Source organism: Lottia gigantea (assembly GCF_000327385.1).
Source record: "Lottia gigantea unplaced genomic scaffold LOTGIsca_8, whole genome shotgun sequence".
In the NCBI taxonomy this organism is placed as follows: Eukaryota; Metazoa; Mollusca; class Gastropoda; family Lottiidae; genus Lottia; species Lottia gigantea.
Genome location: NW_008710662.1, coordinates 2,068,955 through 2,087,503, shown reverse-complemented (window position 1 = coordinate 2,087,503; position 18,549 = coordinate 2,068,955). Strand labels below are relative to the sequence as shown.

The 18,549-nt window shown below is 34.4% G+C and overlaps 1 protein-coding gene across 1 annotated transcript; it reads right to left on the bottom strand.

Annotated features, from left to right (window-relative positions):
- Positions 1-12,669: 12,669 nt before the first annotated feature.
- LOTGIDRAFT_108497 (hypothetical protein) lies at positions 12,670-18,239 on the bottom strand (the record flags this gene model as incomplete). Its single annotated transcript, XM_009066947.1, has 7 exons — positions 12,670-12,822; positions 13,980-14,111; positions 16,205-16,363; positions 16,696-16,795; positions 17,125-17,249; positions 17,496-17,754; positions 18,097-18,239. Coding segments are annotated over 7 exons (1,071 nt in total), but the record flags the coding sequence as incomplete, so codon positions are not given.
- Positions 18,240-18,549: the final 310 nt, after the last annotated feature.

The window sequence follows — 18,549 nt, the reverse complement described above, 5'->3', positions numbered from 1 at the left end:
ATGGTTCCAAGAGTAGTAGGCCTACCGCAACAGGTTACGGTTTGTGCATCCCAGCAAAAGGCATCCGCATTAGTAAAAGGGCCCCCCCCCCCGCACTGTTCAGTGTTCACAGCAGAACTTCTTGCCATTAGAGACGCGGTAGCATGGCTATCCGTCAATCACACGGAGCATGCCGTGATTATATCCGACTCGCTAAGCAGCCTCTAATCTATTTTTCTCACCTCTTCTAATTGCAGGTCAGAAGTTATTGCCGAAATAAGAAGAATGATCCACAACTTCCAAACCAACAACGACCACAAAATTGAATTAGTATGGGTTCCATCGCACGTCTGATCTAGCAGACCGTTGTGCCAAGGAAAGTCTAGAGGATATCGAGTGTGTAGAAAATTCCTATTCGGAATTCTGCAGTATCGTATCTTTTAGTATCAACCAGAAACGGGTCGACATGTTACGGAACCTCGACACCGCAAGATACCAGATTGATCCTAAGATACCAAAGTGGCAACTAGACTCAACAACGTACTACGAGACCACCAGTTGAACGCCATTAAATGTCGCTGCGGCCACGTTGCCATAAGGTCGCATGTCCTCATTCTATGCACTGAACTGAAACCAAGCCACTGACTGCGTACCTGGAAACCAACGGTATACCACTCACCATACAAAATGTTTTGGCTCCACCCACGGACCACTGGCATACGATAATGGAACTAGTCTTCCATTTTATAACCGAGTTTTTAGCTAAGTTTTTATACTCAAAGTTTCTTAACACTTTTAATGATATCCAATCAATTTAGCAAGTTTCATTTCCCCCTTTTGTTGAAAGCTTTTCCCCCTTTTATTTTTTTCCTCCCTCTTTTCTCACTTCCTTTTTAATCTTTTTTTTCAGGTCTTCTAGTTTTCCAACAGATAACAGATAATCTAACCAAACCAAACCAACGACTACCATTCGACTGGAATGGTAAAAAGTTCAATTGCTTTGCAAATGCGTTCTGAATATTTTTTTAGGAAATCTTGATCAAAGCTACCCGTCAAAATTTTAGCATTTAAATCAAAATTAGAATTATCCTCATTTGAAAGTTAAACTGATGACTCGTCTTTTCTGGAGACTCCGCCATAAAGGGATTATTCAATTTTAGTGCAGTTTTAATACTACTGAAGATTATTTTCGAGAATCCCCCCGAAAAAAACGTTGATACCATCTTGGATTTTCCAGAATCCCGTCTATCAGCTGGTCCTTGGAAAAACCTCACGGACATAATCTTCTTTTACAGAAAAATGAGATACTCTCCCCTCTGCCTCCCCAGCTTGGGAAAATTTTTAAATAAGTTAAGAAGTTGCACAAAATAAAAAAAAACATTTTCTTTGTTCAGACAGTGAATTTAGAGAGTAAAGTTGATTTAATCAAATATCACAAAATTCTGCCGATGCTTTTTGATTGCAGTCTGTAAGCAATGTAACAGAATAAAGTGACGTCTGAGGATGATGACCCAGCGAACAACCTTCCTCAATTTATGGCCATTACTGGTGATAATTTCAAATAATATCTGATTAAAATTTGTTGCCTTATATTGTGAATTTTTATTATGGATCATGATATAAAAAAGTTTAAATAGAAATAAAATCTACTAATTTGTGCACCATTCAGGCATTAGCCTTGTTTTTTCAATTTTCACAGCCTGTAGCACGCAGGGCCTCGTTTTTTCCATCTGAGCCCCTTTTACTGACAGAGGGGGGAGGGGGGGGGGGGGAATCTTGTTGAAAATCCGAAAGGTATTATCCCGACCTTTGCTGGGATTGAACACTTAACCTTCAGTTTAGTGAGCAAGCGACTAATTCACTGAGCCACCGCGGCTTCCATTAAAAAGATTGTATAAAGGTTCTCTAAAATTTTTATGTTTATCGGGGATACTGATAACAGATGTCTGTGGTCCCTGCAATTCTACAGAAAAATAAGTGTTCCAAAATTCCAAAATATGCTAGTATTGTAATGGTGCAAATAGATGTCAATGTCCTCGATATAGGTTGCCCAGATTGAAAACTACTAAGCTCAATCTGCATAGAACACGGTTGATGGAGTAATCAACTACGTCCGATTTTGCCATTCTTTGGAGGAAAGTTTTGATTGAAGAAATTGTCTTGCTTGTACGGATTTGTTTTAATATACATAAAAAAGCTCTTTACAATTTCTTTAAAGATCATAATTCCATAGCTGTTAAAAATAAAACTAATATTGACATCAAGAGTGATAATTGCTGTTAATATATGTCTTGTCGTTAGTGTTGAAATAGAGCCGATAGTTCTAACGACTCTCAACTAACACCAAAGGATCGGTTTAACTTCTAGATAAATCCCTAATTGAGAGATATCACGAAACATATCGCATAGAACACACATAATCTTTATTATTTTATAGAGATGAATACTTAAGTAGTTTTTGAGTTTTCTTTCTCAATCGGTTGGTACCGAGTCTAGGCAACCCGTACGAAGCCTTGTTTGTGTTAAGAAGCATGCCTCAAAGGCTATGAAATCTTAAAGGAAAGGTCGCTATCGTTTTTCATGAACAATGAAATTGGCCAGTGTTTCCAATGGAAATGTTTCATGTTCCGGTCCAACGTGTGCCCCTCGGACTCTAAAACAGCCCCGCTGATCAACTGGGTGAATTGACATTAATCAGACAAGAATGCAAACTCTATTTCGTCAATGGTGGTTTCAATGTCTTGGTTATGTTTTCAAAACATATATTACGTTCTAATACAATATTACAATTAATGAGCAATTAAACTACAAACTTGTATAATGGATGCAGGAGTTTTTCAATTGACAATTCGTCATTACTTCAGTGGCCGGTCAATTTTTGTGGCCGATGGATACACAAACTGAAAACTATACAAAATTGGCCATGTACGGGCTTTGGCTGGCCAGTCCGCCATATTGGATATCCGCCACTGGCCATATTTTAACGAATTCTGGGACCTAAACACGTTAGATTGGCATCTCATGACTTTACTGGCACCTAAAATGTCTTTCATAATTCTATAGGAGACATGGAAAATATTGGCCATTTTTCAAAAATAAGCCATGTTGATGCTTCCGAAACGGTGGGTTCATTTTGCCGCATTGCCCAACATGCCGCATCGTGCCCAACTGCACAAAAACGACTTGTAAAACGAAACTAAAGGTTTCTGGTAAAATCCGGAATAGCCATTTGTTTCACATGAAACGAAATATTTCAATATGTTGTTCTGCATCGATTTTCTTTTTTTTTTATAATTTGGACCTGTTAGGAAAATCGAAACTATAGTTTCAAGACTTTCGTACTGTGCCTTTTCACAGAGGCATACTTTTCGCTATTATGGTGACAATACTGAGTTTTCAAAGTATAACCCTCACCGCTCACGGTTTAAGATTCCGCAATACTTATTTTCCTGTGTATCCATCCGATGTCATTTTTTCTAAACAATTGCAGGTTCGTCTATTTTTGTCTTCAACTGCCGACAGTAGTGTGGAGCCAATCAACCCCAGCTTCCACCTTGTCTACCAGGACCTTCTAGGACTTATCTGAAACCAGTGGGGGTTGAGCTACTGTCGAATTATAGGGCACATCTAATACGAGAATTCTAAACTTTTCCTCGCTTGATAATTCTGATTTTTACTTTCAGACATTTCAGTTGCCATTTTTTCTAGCACGTGGGTGACGTTATAGGCACGCAGTAGAGGGACATAACTCTAACAAGTTATGACCAATATTATATTTATTCGTTTTATGGATTTATGCACTTTGTATTACGATTCTGATCGTTTGTACTTGGTATTTATTTTATTCCAGATTTTACCATAAAACTATAGTTTCGATTTCCATAACAGGTCCAAATTATAAATAAAACAGATTAAAATATTTCGTTTCATGTGAAACAAATGGCCATTCCGGATTTTATCAGAAACCTTTAGTTTCGTTTAAGTCGTTTTTTTTGCAGTTTGGCACGATGCGGCATGTTGGGCAATGCGGCAAAACGAACCCACTGCTGTGGAAAGGTTTTGGAAAGTGTTGACGTTGTCATTTAGCTCCAAGTAAATCGACCATTTTTGTAGCCTATTTTAGGCCATCCTATGTTAAAATTGTATTTATCAGCAAAAACATTATTAGTATGTGATTTATGACTTTTTCGGATAAAGTATCCGTTCCGTGGGAAGTTAAAGGATTTTTAAAATTAATATGATTGCAAATGAAATAGGCGAAGATAGTGTTGTAGCGTGTGTTCCAGCTGGAGATAGTTTTGAAATAACCATCATTGATAATGAAAGTGCTAATATTTAGTAGAAAATGATATTCAATCCAATGGAAATAGCTTTCCATGTGAATTTGTTGGTTTACAAATCAGAGTTGTTTCCTTCATGCATATTCCGGTTCACATTAGTGACGATGAAATTCTAAACAAACTTCAAAAATGTAACGTAAAGGCAATAGGTAAAATTAATCACAAAACTTTGAAAATTAACAATAAATGAATTAATGATGGTATTAGATTTCTGAAAGTTGAGTTTCCACCAGGTATTTCACGTCTGTCATATGTAACAGAATTTAATGAAATATCCTATCCTGTGCGACATGACAAACAAGAAAAGCTTGCTTTATTTGCCTCCATACTGACCATATTATGGCCAAGTGTTCTGAATTCAAATGTTTCCAATGCGGTATGCAAGGCCACCGCAAACGGAACTGCAATGCATCAAAATGTGATACCTGTAATCGCTATAAATGTACATGTGTATGAAAATGGAAACAATTTTGATATTTAAAAATTAGACAAAAACATTCGTGTAAAGTAGCCCCCACAAAAAGATAGTGACCCCTGCCCTATGCTTTTGTCCGATGTTTATTATTTATTACAATTTGTGACAACAACGTGTCATATGCTAAGATGTCAACAAATAATAACGATACCCCGAAAGCTTTTTCCAACTTGTCAACAGACACAAAAGAAATGACATGAAATGAAATGAAATGTATTAAGGAGCATCAGCACCAAACGGGCTATATAGCAAACACAAAAGAAGGAAAAAAATCTCCAATTCCCTAACACAGACTTCAAACCCAATTAAAAAACCCTTCCCTGTGACGAACACCCCACCCGAAAGTGACGTTTCTGACTCTAATGAAAACATTGTTAGAAAAGATATTGATAGCTTAGTTCCGAATAAAAAAAAAATTAGCAAAATATACGCAGAAAAAATCCAAAGAAAAAGAAGAATGTTGGCATATACAAAAAACCTTCAATTATCACTCTAATAAAGCTGGTAAAAAAAAAATTACGAAGTTTCTAAAATAATTGAGCTGGAAAGTAAGCTGGAACTTCGTGAAAAACAGAAATGCCACGGAACAATTATCAGATCTAAATCTCAATACATTACTGAATCGGAAAAAATGTACAAAATATTTTATCAATTTGGAAAAGCCGCGACAAAATTCAATAGCCATGGTAAATCCGTTACGGAAACTATGGATATAATCCAGGCAACCACTGCCTATTATACTAGGCTATATTCTGAAGAAAATATCGAATCGAATCTCAAAATGTGCTTTTCACTGCACTAAACACAAAATTATCACAAGAAGATTCAGAATCATGCGAACGCGAGATTAGTTTAGATAAACACTATCATGCTCTGATAGGACTGACAAAGAGAAAATCACCCGGACCCGATGGCCTAACAGTCAAATTTTATATTACATTTTGGGATATTCTATGACCCTTGTACCTTAAAGTTATCAAAAAAATTCAAATACAAAACGAAATGTCTAGGAATATGAAAACTGGAGTTATATCCCTTTTCTATAAAAATATAAACGAAAAATCCGATCGGAAAAACTGGAGACCATTTAGTCTCTTAAACGTTGATTATAAAATATCATCACGGACATTAGAGTACGGTTAAGATCATCCTAGTCTCACCAGAACAGAGTGCATGTATTCCCAAACATTCTCAACATACACCCTACGGTGGACTATTGCGTTCAAGAACAAAAATCACTTTACGTTCTAAAATTAGATCATACTAAATATCTTTTTGCGATTCTAAAACATTTCGAATTCGGAAATTATTTCTCGAAATATATTGTACAAAAATATTCGCAGCTCGGTCAAAGTCAACGGCCAGATCTCTCGCTCTTTCCCAATATACAAGGGCGTAAGGCAAGGCTGTCCCATTTCTGGTTTACTTTACCTTCTTACAGCTGAAACATTAAATCGACTACTGAAGTTAAAATAATACTAGAATTGTTGGTATACCTGTACCATTTAGTAATATAACATCGGTCGTATTCCAACATGCCGATGACACCACCCTCACTCTTAGCTCACCAAGCTGTATTTTGGAAGCCCTCAAAACCATTGATATTTGTTGCAAAGGCTTTGGTGCCAAAATCAATACAAACAAATCGGAAGTGTGCTTGTGTGTGGCTCCGCAATATATGACGATACACTTCAAGGCCTACCCCTCAAAATTGTCGGAGATTCTATTCAAATATTAGGAATTTATATTGGCACAAATAAAAATCAAACATAAAATTTAAACTGGCAACCAAGAATTCGTAAAATAACTCGCCATAAATATGTGGAAACAGAGACGGCTTAGCCTTGAAAGTAAATCTGTCGCCATTACGGCGTTGTGCTTGTCTTTGTTATGGTACCACCTCAGAGTAATAGACATACCACAATCCAAAATAAACAATTTAATTTCAAATTTTCAAAGAAACACTCATAAAATTCAGAGCAATACAAGGACCCTTTCGTAAGGTTGGGTTACATGTCCCCGCTATTAAATTAAATAAGATGCATTCCGACTATACTGGTTAAGTATATATCTAGATAACTCGACGGATCATATTTGGAAGCATTTCCTTTCGTATAATTTTCGCAGATACGATAATTTGGACTTATTACACCCCTTACTATTTGTACAATATACACAAAAGGATTTAAATAAACTCCCGATATTCTGTAGAAGCAGTCTCTGACATCGAATATATTTTTTCAAAAGGTTTTAGCAAATGGAAATTAAAATTTCTAGTATTTTCAGAAATTATTACAATGTATACCCACTAATTTTTTCCAACAGGACAAGAAAAAAAGACCCATTTTTGTCTTAAAAGGCAAATCTACAGATTTAACACATAAATCATCCAGTTTTTTCTACCAATTATTGAGAGAAGCTCTACACCACGAACCAAGCTCTCTAACATATTGGAAAAAGATTTTACCGGTAGACAACTCCTTTACTTTAGATAAGTACCGGAGCTCTGTATTTTATTCTTATAAAGGTATTGATATAGTAGATAATGACGTCAGGATTGTCCACAACATTATTTGGACAAATGAAAAACGATTCAAAATTAAACTAATTGATAGTCCGCTATGCTAGATATTATAATACACATACTGAAATACATTATCCACTGTATTTTAAAATGCTCTTCCCTGTCTGAATTCCTGGATTTTATTCATTTTACCCCATTGTCTCTCATTTTAATTTTTGCTTGTGCTCGCCAATCTATAATGCAAAGGCGAAAATTTGTACAAAACAACCCAAATCTTAAACTTGATATATGCCAACTATTTAAGAAATTAGTGAACTTACACATACACCATTTATATGTTTCCACAAAAATAACAGTGTGAGCAAGTTTTTATCATTATTCTTAGGAAACCGTATCGTGTTTCTAAAAACGATATCCCTCATTTAAATTTTTAAATTTAAGGTTTTATTTTTTTTACCCCAAATGAATTGATATGATCTGTGATATTTTAATATAATTTATGTTAAATACTGTATGAATTTTATGAAAAAAGATAAAAAAAAAGCCCACCAGAAAAAAATTGGCCTTGTGGCTTCGTCATTGACTGGCCAGTAACAGAGTTAGGCAAGAAAATACCATTTTGTTGGAATTTTAGCGATATTCACAGGTCTGAAGGCACTTTGTGATCAAGTTTGTGCCAATTCCATCCAAAAATCGGTCGAACCCCATTGCTGTGCTAAAATTGGCCATGTTTCTAACTACTAATCTAGAAGAATCTTATCCACTCTCAGTTGCCTCATTAATCATCTTCATCAGCATCTCTTGGTCCTTAAACTTTAACCAACGCACTCTCTTATTCCGTTTCATTATATCATTTAATTTGATATAACTTTGTTTCTTAGGATATTTTTCACCGTCGTCTGTCTTTTCAGGCCATATTTTGGCCATTATTAACAATATTTACGTAAGGCCTGCAGAAAATACCCGAGAAAAATAGAATACTAAATAAATTGGGCTGGTTTATAGACATGCAATCCAATTCACACCTAGTGCTTTATGTAACATTTCTATTTCAACACCGTCACTTCACTAAATGTGTCAGCTCCTGTCAGAAAAAACATATTTTTCATATATTCCTGGCTGAAGGGCAAGGTATCATTACTATATAAAAATCTGAATAATATTTTTACATAAAATCAAGGTTAATTCGTTGAAAACACAAGAAACATACGTTTCAACTTGTTATCGTCAAACTTCAATAAGATTATCTTCCTTATTAACACCGGTTCAACTTACTTTCAAGGGTAATATACCTGGTATTTCCGCTTTGTTTTTGTTTTGATGGCATCCAAGTAAATTTATTATCAAGGCCTAACCACGTAGTCGGATACCGAAAAAGAATTTAATCGGCCTAATTATCGGGAGTTCATGTATGCGAAAGTGTACCTTTCTTCGGGGGCGAGTTGTGGAATAAAGGACTATATTGAAGCAAGGAGCCACAGGAAGTCGAAAGTAAAATATTTTCGGACGATTTAGTCGAAAGCTCGGCCGTGACAAGGGGACCTCCAGACGACCAAGACGGTAGCCTATCACTTTTCAGAGGACCGAAACGATCGAAACAGATCTTCACCCGATGATATAAGGTAGTACGCGATAGTGATCACAGGTACCCGATGATTTTCGCGATATAAAACACTCCAACAACCAAAAACATGATTGGGTACTATCGGGAACAAAACACTCCTTGGAGAAACTAGTATTTAAACATCATTTGAAGAAAATGCAAATGTTCAAGTTAGGAATGATTTATTTATTTAGACAATATCAAGACTTGGACGTTGATAGAAACATGTAAAAGCCCAGAAATGGAATATTTGTTTTGGCAAGATTTTATCATTTTAATTTCAGTTGAAATGCTGTTTTTTTGACAACTCGAGTTGACATAATAATATCACCCTGGATCCGGATTTTAAACAGTCTTGGTATCTCTAGTCGAGTTTACATTTCTTGTAGTTTTTATCATATCATATCATACACAATTTTTCATGGTTCAAATGCGGAAAAGCTTTTGTGGGGCCCTCACAACACACTCCAACTATGTCTTGGGTGAATCTCCATGTCAGCTGCGTTAATTGGCCCAAAATGGCTTACATATTGTTACAATGACTTTCTCCATTGCGACCCCTCTGCAGTTGTCAGTCATGCAGGAAGTCAACAGACGTTTCCAAACAGAGGAATTTTCGGATTTTACCAGATGACTTATCATCTGCAGCATAACAGCACAATGTACAGAGATGAGTCAGGCCAACAGATTCAACAGAATTGGTCGCTGTTGTAGTAAAAGAGGAAGTAATTTGTACATTTATTCCATTATAGTCTAGTATTATCGTCAGTTGTATTTTCTATATAAAGACTTTGTGACTGCAGAGCATATATACAAAGAAGGCTTACCAGCCTTTCACAACGACATTTGAAATTGTCATACAACCCAATACGGTATTATAATAAGAGAAATATTGTATACAGGGAAGTGTATATTTCAACTCTCAATCTCCCATTATTTTCAATCTATTAAACGAAAAAGCCTACAGTTTATTTCATGAATCGACATTACAAAGAAAATATACACTAGTTTACAAAATAAATAGAGAATAAATATTATTAGAACACAGCTTGCTATGGAAAATTCATCGCCCAATTTTATGTTTTTCTTAAAGATCATAATTTTGAACCTATAGATAGAAACTGACATTGATATTGCCGTTTATTTTACAATTCTGGAATTCGGAATGTGGACCGACTGGCTTTTCACTGAATATGACACAACATCCGCTCTCATCATTGCTATGATACAATTTGTCCAAAATGGGTCTGTATTCATTAGTGGACTTGTGGATCTGGTGTCATAAACTAAACAACAGAATCACTCTTTCTACCGATAAATCCATAAAACTAAGTAATTACCATAAAACTACAGGTTAATATTATTAAGTGTTTTTCAATAATAATTATTTATTACTGTTGTTTAGTTTTGACCACTGATGAAATTATACTCTTTATTGCCTACCTTTGAGACTTTTAATCTTAAAATGTCCTCACACCATAGCGATTACCAGTTATGTATGGTTGGGAATAATGGACGTGGTAATGAGTTCCTAATGCAAAATACAACTTCATACATTTGTTATATAATACCGTAGATATACAAGTTCTTCACTTACTTCCAGTATTTTTCCTACATTTTACTCTGTTACTTATGTGCATATGAAAAAGATATTGTCGTCCTAAAATTATATTTAACATGCCAAGGGTTATTTTTTTTTCACTTAAAAGTTCAAAGGTTGTAAAAAATTCTCTTAAGCAAATATATTGTTATCAATATTTTTTTTTAATTAAAAGACAAAGTGTAAGTAAGATTCTCATTCTATCTGCAAAATTCAACCAAATATTATAACCTAACAATGACAGACCACTCAGATGCAACAAACATATGACTTGTGTTTTATTGAACCAATGGACATGTTGGTTTATTCATCCTATAGTCGCATCTTTGTAAACATGGATTATAAAATTGATTTAAGTAACATCTGCAAGATATTGCGTATTGGTATTTCCTACAAACCCAATAGTAAATGGCATCATCGTAAGGTACAGATTCACGTCTTGTATAACACCGAGCTATAAATAAAAACATCCTTTATATTAAATATGACCTTTGCGTATGTGTGACAAAAACATAAGGTATGTATTGATCGGGGACAAATAGACCGACTGACTTAAAGGGGGGGTGGGATTCCAAATGCGGCAGCTCTGTCTAGCGCATAGGCGCAAACCTCCCTTGGTGCGACTTGATATTGAGAAGGTTTTTCTCCCAAGACAGTTTGTGAAAAATAGAATTAATTTGGTACATTATGGCATTTCGGGGCAAAAACATGCCAAATTTATTAAAATTGCTAGAAATGAAGTGCGGGTACATTTGGGATATAGATCTTTTTTCTAGTTTTGCAAATAAACATAGGTGAGAAAGAATAAAATATGTACGAAATGTTAAGATATGCCAGGTACTGTATACTTACGGGGTGCAGGCCAAACCATCATACAATTGGATACAGGGGGAACTTGAGGATAAACTGTAGGGTAAGGAGTCCATATAGGTGTAGGTTTAATTGTTATACGTGTAGGGGAAGTAGGTGGGGGAGGATTCGAGTTTCTGAAATAAGAGAAAAAATAGTCCAATATCACTCACATGACAGTAAAGAAAAATGACAGTTTTAATCTTCTGGATCCTCGCCGTTATTGGCTCCACCTCCTCCAATCCAACCTACCCACCACTGACCCCAATAATCCCCATTAATTCCCGCATTATTATTTCCAGCATTCCAGTTTCCATTCCATTGTCCGTTATCCCAATTGCCATTATTTCCACCCCACTGCCCATTGTTCCAAACATTATTTCCATTTGCATTATTTCCACCGTTATTATTGGCATTAACATTATTGTTTCCATCGTTATTATTGGCATTAGCATTATTATTTCCACCGTTATTAGCATTATTATTTCCATCGTTATTATTGGCATTAGCATTATTGTTTCCATCGTTATTATTGGCATTAGCATTATTATTTCCACCGTTATTAGCATTATTATTTCCATCGTTATTATTAGTAACAGCGTTATTATTTCCTCCGTTATTGTTGGTGTTTAAATTATTGTTTCCACCGTTATTGTTAGCAACAGCGTTATTATTTCCTCCGTTATTATTAGCATTATTGTTTCCATTGTTATTATTAGCAACAGCGTTATTATTTCCTCCGTTATTATTAGCATTATTGTTTCCATTTTTATTATTAGCAACAGCGTTATTATTTCCTCCGTTATTATTAACATTATTGTTTCCATTGTTATTATTAGCAACAGCGTTATTATTTCCTCCGTTATTATTGGCATTTGCATTATTGTTTCCAATGTTATTATTTGCAACAACATTATTAGATGCTGCGTTATCATTTCCTCCATTATTTTTGGTATTTGTGACGGCATTTACTGCGTTAACGCCATTTGTCCCACTTCTGCAATATCAAATGATGATTATGATTATAATCTACCTTTCAAAAAAGGAAAACGAAAAATGCTCCTTCTTTTTTCCCTGAATCAGGAATTTTCAAGCATAATTCCCAATGCAATTGATCTTACCAAAACGTCTACATTCCATTCTTCGTTCCAATGAAATTATACTTTTTTCTAAGAAATTAAGCCAATCGGTAAAGGATGAAAGCCAGTGAGGACAATAAATTCTGCTTTAAAGCCATTGTAACTATGTTATAAAAGCGAATGTTGAAAATTGGATATGTTTTGAATACTTTAAAAATGATTAAATTGATAGAGCAAACACGTACCCAGGTAACATGTTCTGTAAAACTGACAGTAAAGGATATTTCCCACCTCCACATGCATTGGTCGCATCATCTTGATCTAATGACCAAACCATGGAACCTGCTAGACCATTGGCAATTATAAACCTAGCCTGAAAAGTACAATATCGTATTAAATTTCCAAGAGGACTTTAGTTCCGTCTTTAAAGTTAACAATAATTTAGTAACTATGGAAATTTTGAGAGAAACATGGGAACAATGTCTGTATAAGAGAACAACACCAATTTGCTAATTTTGATATTGGCACAATCTGTGAAACTCAAAATTTTGTTGTTCAATGCATAGAAGGAATACTAAGGGTTTTTACTGAAAGAGACTAGGGATTTTGACCATATGTCGTTTCCACTTTAATTCATTAACAAAACTCGTGAGACTTTTACAGTCTTTCATTCAAGATATTTTGATACAATACTCAATAATAATTACTTTTCGTAATTTATCAATAACAGATGCATTCCGCAACTACATGTACTATTCAAAATAACAAAATAAATTGACACTAAAAGGTCCACAATATTACAATAATCCCTTTTCTAAACGACATTGAGGAAAGCTTAAGTTCAATGGTTATTACAATAATCCAACAAAAACACTATACAACCTCCTGAGGATTAAATTTTTCAATCCATTCATGAAAATTTGAAGTCGAATATATTTTCCTCATGTGAGTGATTTGAATGCCAGATGTTGTGAATTGGATCATGAACTATGATATTTAATATTAAAGTGCCACGACTAGTTAATCCTTTAAAGTACATGTACATAGCAATGATGAAATATAATGGGTTTCCAGTTCACGAGTAGGTGTAATTCACCGTGTGCAGTGTCTTTTCTGGTCACCGTGTAAAAAGCATGTGGTAAAAATTGACATTGTATTCAAGTCGCTGTAATACATACAGAGAGCGTCGATGATTTTTTACACATTCAGGACCCAATGAAAATTTAAATTTTCCTAAAACAAAATAACTAAAAGTAATTTTTTTTTATCCCTTTTGTTATTTTTCTGTCGATAAATTTTGCAAAATTAATAACGAAACTACTTAAGAGTGATAATAAGATTAAGATAATTATTGAGGTAACCCAGACTAAAAACAACATTTTACAATGGTTTTAATAACTAAACTCTGTGTCAAATTCAGTCTTGCTGATATAGACCATAGACTCTCACAGAGAAGCAGATTACTGCTTACTGTTAAATTTGATATTGAACGGCCTTTTCAACTTCTAACGGGTAACCCTAAGAACTAACCTTGCTTTGAAATGTATCTGTATTGTCGAAACCAATCCATTCCCATTGACCATTTGTTTGTCCAACAGCAGCCACTGCTTGCTGGTTTGTCAACTGTACAACCGAATGGCCAGTATTTAATTTTGAACAGATCTACATAAAACAAAAGGACAATTTGCTATATAAAACAAGGTTGAAACATTTGTTGTTGTTTTCGCGACACTGGCATGTTTTCCAAGGATACATTTTCGTATGTAATTCCATGGTTTACATTATATATCATATCCTTTAGATAACATTTAGTAATCGGCATAAATTAAATTAAGAAAATACTTTAATGGAATACAACTTCTATCTTTATTACAGGCAACGTTTCAATTAGGGTTCTCTAATCTTTATCAGGCGATACAAGTATTTTCTTTATAAAATTACATTTGTAAGATTTTGTTCAAGCCACGACTAGTCCAATCCACCCCCTCCCTAAACAATAGTAATCTCGTTTAAAATAGAAGAATGTAATAATATTTCGTCTATCTGTCGCCACTACCTACTGAATAGATCTTATTCAAGACTATATTTTGAATTCTGAAGTTCAGTTTAACTGGAATAAAAAACCTATTCATTAGTTATTACGAATAAAGTTTTCATCCAAATCCGCACCTGTCAATTGGAACACAAAAAACTTTCTTAAAACAGTAATTTTGATGAATTGCCAATGATATCAAAAAGCGCTTTTTAATTATAGTAAAAATGACAACTAATAATGTGGCCAACAGTTGTTGACTAGGTGTAACACAGTCAGAATTAAGTTGTCCAGTTTTCACAATGCGCGGTGTTGCCTTCAGTATTATATGGAAATGGTCGTTGAAAAAGAAAAAAACAAAATAGTTTTGATGTTTTCATGTGAACTTGAGTCTAATGACGTATTAACTATGACCACGGACATTGAAGATAATAAAAGTGAACACGTGTCAGTGACGGAAAACCAATTAATGAACGAACAAAACCTTCGTAAGAATCACTTGCACATGTGGATAAAGGAGTTTTTGCCAATACAAACCCAAAAATAAACCATTATGTTGTTATTTACAATATTAACGGAACAGTAATCTTTTCTATAATCGTGAGAATCGGCTCAACCTTATAAACACGTGGTCATGATTTTGCGCCATGTATTATTTAGGAATTTTAATATACATTATTTGTCGAAATATGAAAAACGTTAAGAAAGTCATCATGATAATTTGCTAAAAGTCATTTCCTGTCACTTGTGACATATTTATTATCCTACGCTCAATTAGCACAACGTTTTAAGTGTTTTGTTTTTTGTCTCTCCGGAACAAATCGTGACCTTCTAATAAACATAACCTTTCAATAAAGCCGAACGTTTCGAAGGGTAACTCACTATAGGGAAAATTCAACTAATTACCTGTTTTTTTTTGTAACTAAAAGAACTTTTCCCAATACCGACAAAACCCTATCTGGCATATTACTAACTGAAGAAAAAGATGAACGCACTTTAGAATTGCTTTGGGTGACTAATAAGGTTTCCAGATTATTCTATTTAATCAGCGTGTATGTTATTTAACGATTTATATACCTCTTATTGTACCTGTTAAAATTTAATGTAATGTACTAATAAACCAATTTATCTCTCTCTACTTAATAATAAGCTTTAATGTATATATAGTTTACCTATCACTTCTTATCATTATGTGCCTGAGGACGACGGGAGAAACACGTCGAAACGTTGCATAAAACTTTAACCAGTGATTGTTGTTCCATAAGGCTGTGTTTATATATTTATACGACTCGTGCAGTAAAGAAGATGCAAAAAGCTTGGAAACGTTACCTTACAAGTTACAAGCGGTAAAATAGCCCATCACGTGGAAAAAAATTAGAGCCAGTTGTAAAAAAATGAAGACAAGCTTTAAAGTAATTAAATGCAGGAAAGATTTTAAACATGTTTTAAGCAATCTAATACGAGTGATTAATGCGAGTGGCGTCTGAAAAATTAGTCTTTATCTAATATCATTTCATAATAATATGAAAGAAATGACTTGACGAAGAAGAATATAAATCCTTTCCTTATGCATGATGTTGACTCATCTTTCAGTTAGCAAAACGTCCCATAGCCTTTTTATATTAAATATAACTTAAATATAAATCAACAAGTTTCATAAGAGACAATTCCAGGAATAAAACAGACACTGTCAGTGTCCTTCCATTAAGAACCAGACACTTACTTTTGAATATTTCTGCATATCATAGCCATTGGGTTGCGCACCAACGCCGTTTCCATTTGGCTGTGCAGACAATTTGTACCCACGACCATAGGCACCCATTCCCAAAGCTAATTTATTAGCAGGGAATCCAGCATTAATCCATCCGATAACAGAACTATTCTGGAAAAGTAAACATATATATGCATTAATAAATAAATTACGTAAATTATGTATATTATTATGTAAGTGATGCATTATGAGAGTCAGATGCTTCCTCACTAACCGTGCCAGAGGCGTTGACGAAAAAAAGTCGAAGTTAAAATCAAACAATTTCTAAACAATTATTGTAAATCGAAATAAATGATCTGGTTGCTCCCATGGCAATATCATTCAATAACAGAATATTAGTACGTAATATCCGTTTCATTTCCAGAACGTCAGCGAGGTTAATAAGAAAGTGCTTTTTCAAAACGATTGATGGAGGGAAAGTAAATTAAAAAGACGATGCATACCACTTCAGGATATAATGCAGAATGATGTTGAGCTCCAAGTGATGGTCCATCCCACTGACCATGAAAATCATATGTCATAATATTGACAAAATCTAAATAACTGAAAATTTAAATAACAAATAATTCTATTATTAATTACATTAATAAAAACGTTCATTAATCAGATAAGACTTTTTGATGATTTCAAGTTCAAAAACACTTCTTAAAATACAATAGAGAATTGAGGCCCTTATACATGTAGTCTCATAAACCTTTTGACAGATGGAACGAGCAACCTAAAATTATATTTCCTTGCGTCTATCAACAAAGTGATAAGTGAGAATAGTGCATGATGGAGTAAACTTCGGCAGAGAACTAACTATCTTATTTCAGATCAAATTATCCACTCAATTAGAAAAAAATATAATATTATAATGGAAACACACTAACTTTCCTAGTTTTGAAATTTCATAATATGAATTTGCCTGTGGCATAGAAGCTGCAGTAGCCGCTGTTAATAAAAGTCTCGCTTTACCAGTTTGTTGGGCTTCAGCTATAAAACTATTTTGTAGAATCTGAAATAAAACCCCAAATGCCATAACTTCTACTATTAAATGTAGGGCCATATTTTCACGTTGACTGAGTGATACAGGGGCATGGTGGGATTTATCCTGAAGTCAACAAGAGCATTTTCTTCACTAGTAAGAAATGTTTTAATTATCCTTAACCTAATTAGCAGGGCCAAAAAGTATTATTATAAATCATCAAAGTCTCCTAGCTAAACGAATGGTATTTAATATCACTGGGGTCCAGATAATTACCTGAATCCATTGAGTGAATCTAGCTCTATCAGCGGATGTACTACCACGATCAGTATTGCCAGGATATTCCCAATCCAGGTCCAAACCATCAAATCCTCTTTGACGTAAATAACTTATTGCATTAGATGAAAACGTGACCATGTTGGTTTGACTGGCGACCAGATTTACATATTGTGAATTATCAGCAGTCCATCCACCAATAGCTAACAAAACTTTTAAATTAGGATTTGTGTTTTTTAAAGCAATGACCTCTGCTTGGCTGAAAATAACATGTTATTCCTGTTGGATTACAATATAGAGCGATGTTGAAATATTAAAACAGAACCCAAACCGTTGAAGTTCACGCTGTGCTATCTTCAGACAACTGACAAATTACAGCCTATGTGAAACTAGCAACATACTTCAGGTTCCTTTTAAATAATACGAGCACAATGGGCACAATGAATTGACTTGACAAAACAGATTGAAGAAATTTATCAATCTGAACAGCTACCATCAACTATTTTAGAGCTTAAAAATCTGGTCTTTTAGAAGAAATACCTCATCAGATCTAATGCTTTGATTACGTTTGTCCATACCGAATAGTGATTCATGTACTTACATCGTTTGATCGTTCCATTCAATGTCCTGAATTTGGGTACCCACTAATTTTCCAAAAGCATAAAGAATATGGGTACAGAGAAATGGGTCGACCAAACCGGTATCGAATTGTGAATATTGAGCCCAATTTGTAAAATAGCATACTCGGATGTAACCATTAGAAGCTGTAGAAAAAAAACAACAATAAGAAAGATAGTATATCTAAAAAACAGTGTGCCATAAAATTTATGACTTTATGCACAGAAATTGGAGTTTCTATAAATTTAAATTCTCTATTAAAAATGAAAATAACACTTACCGCTCACGAGAGTAAGCAGAATCGACAGCTTGAAAAATAACAGCATCTTTGAACATTTATTTAATCAGGTTTCTCTAAAGAAAGAAAATAGAATGTAATTGCACAGCGTGAAAATATACTAAATTTAGTACTAAGTGTCATTTGGGCAGGTCATAA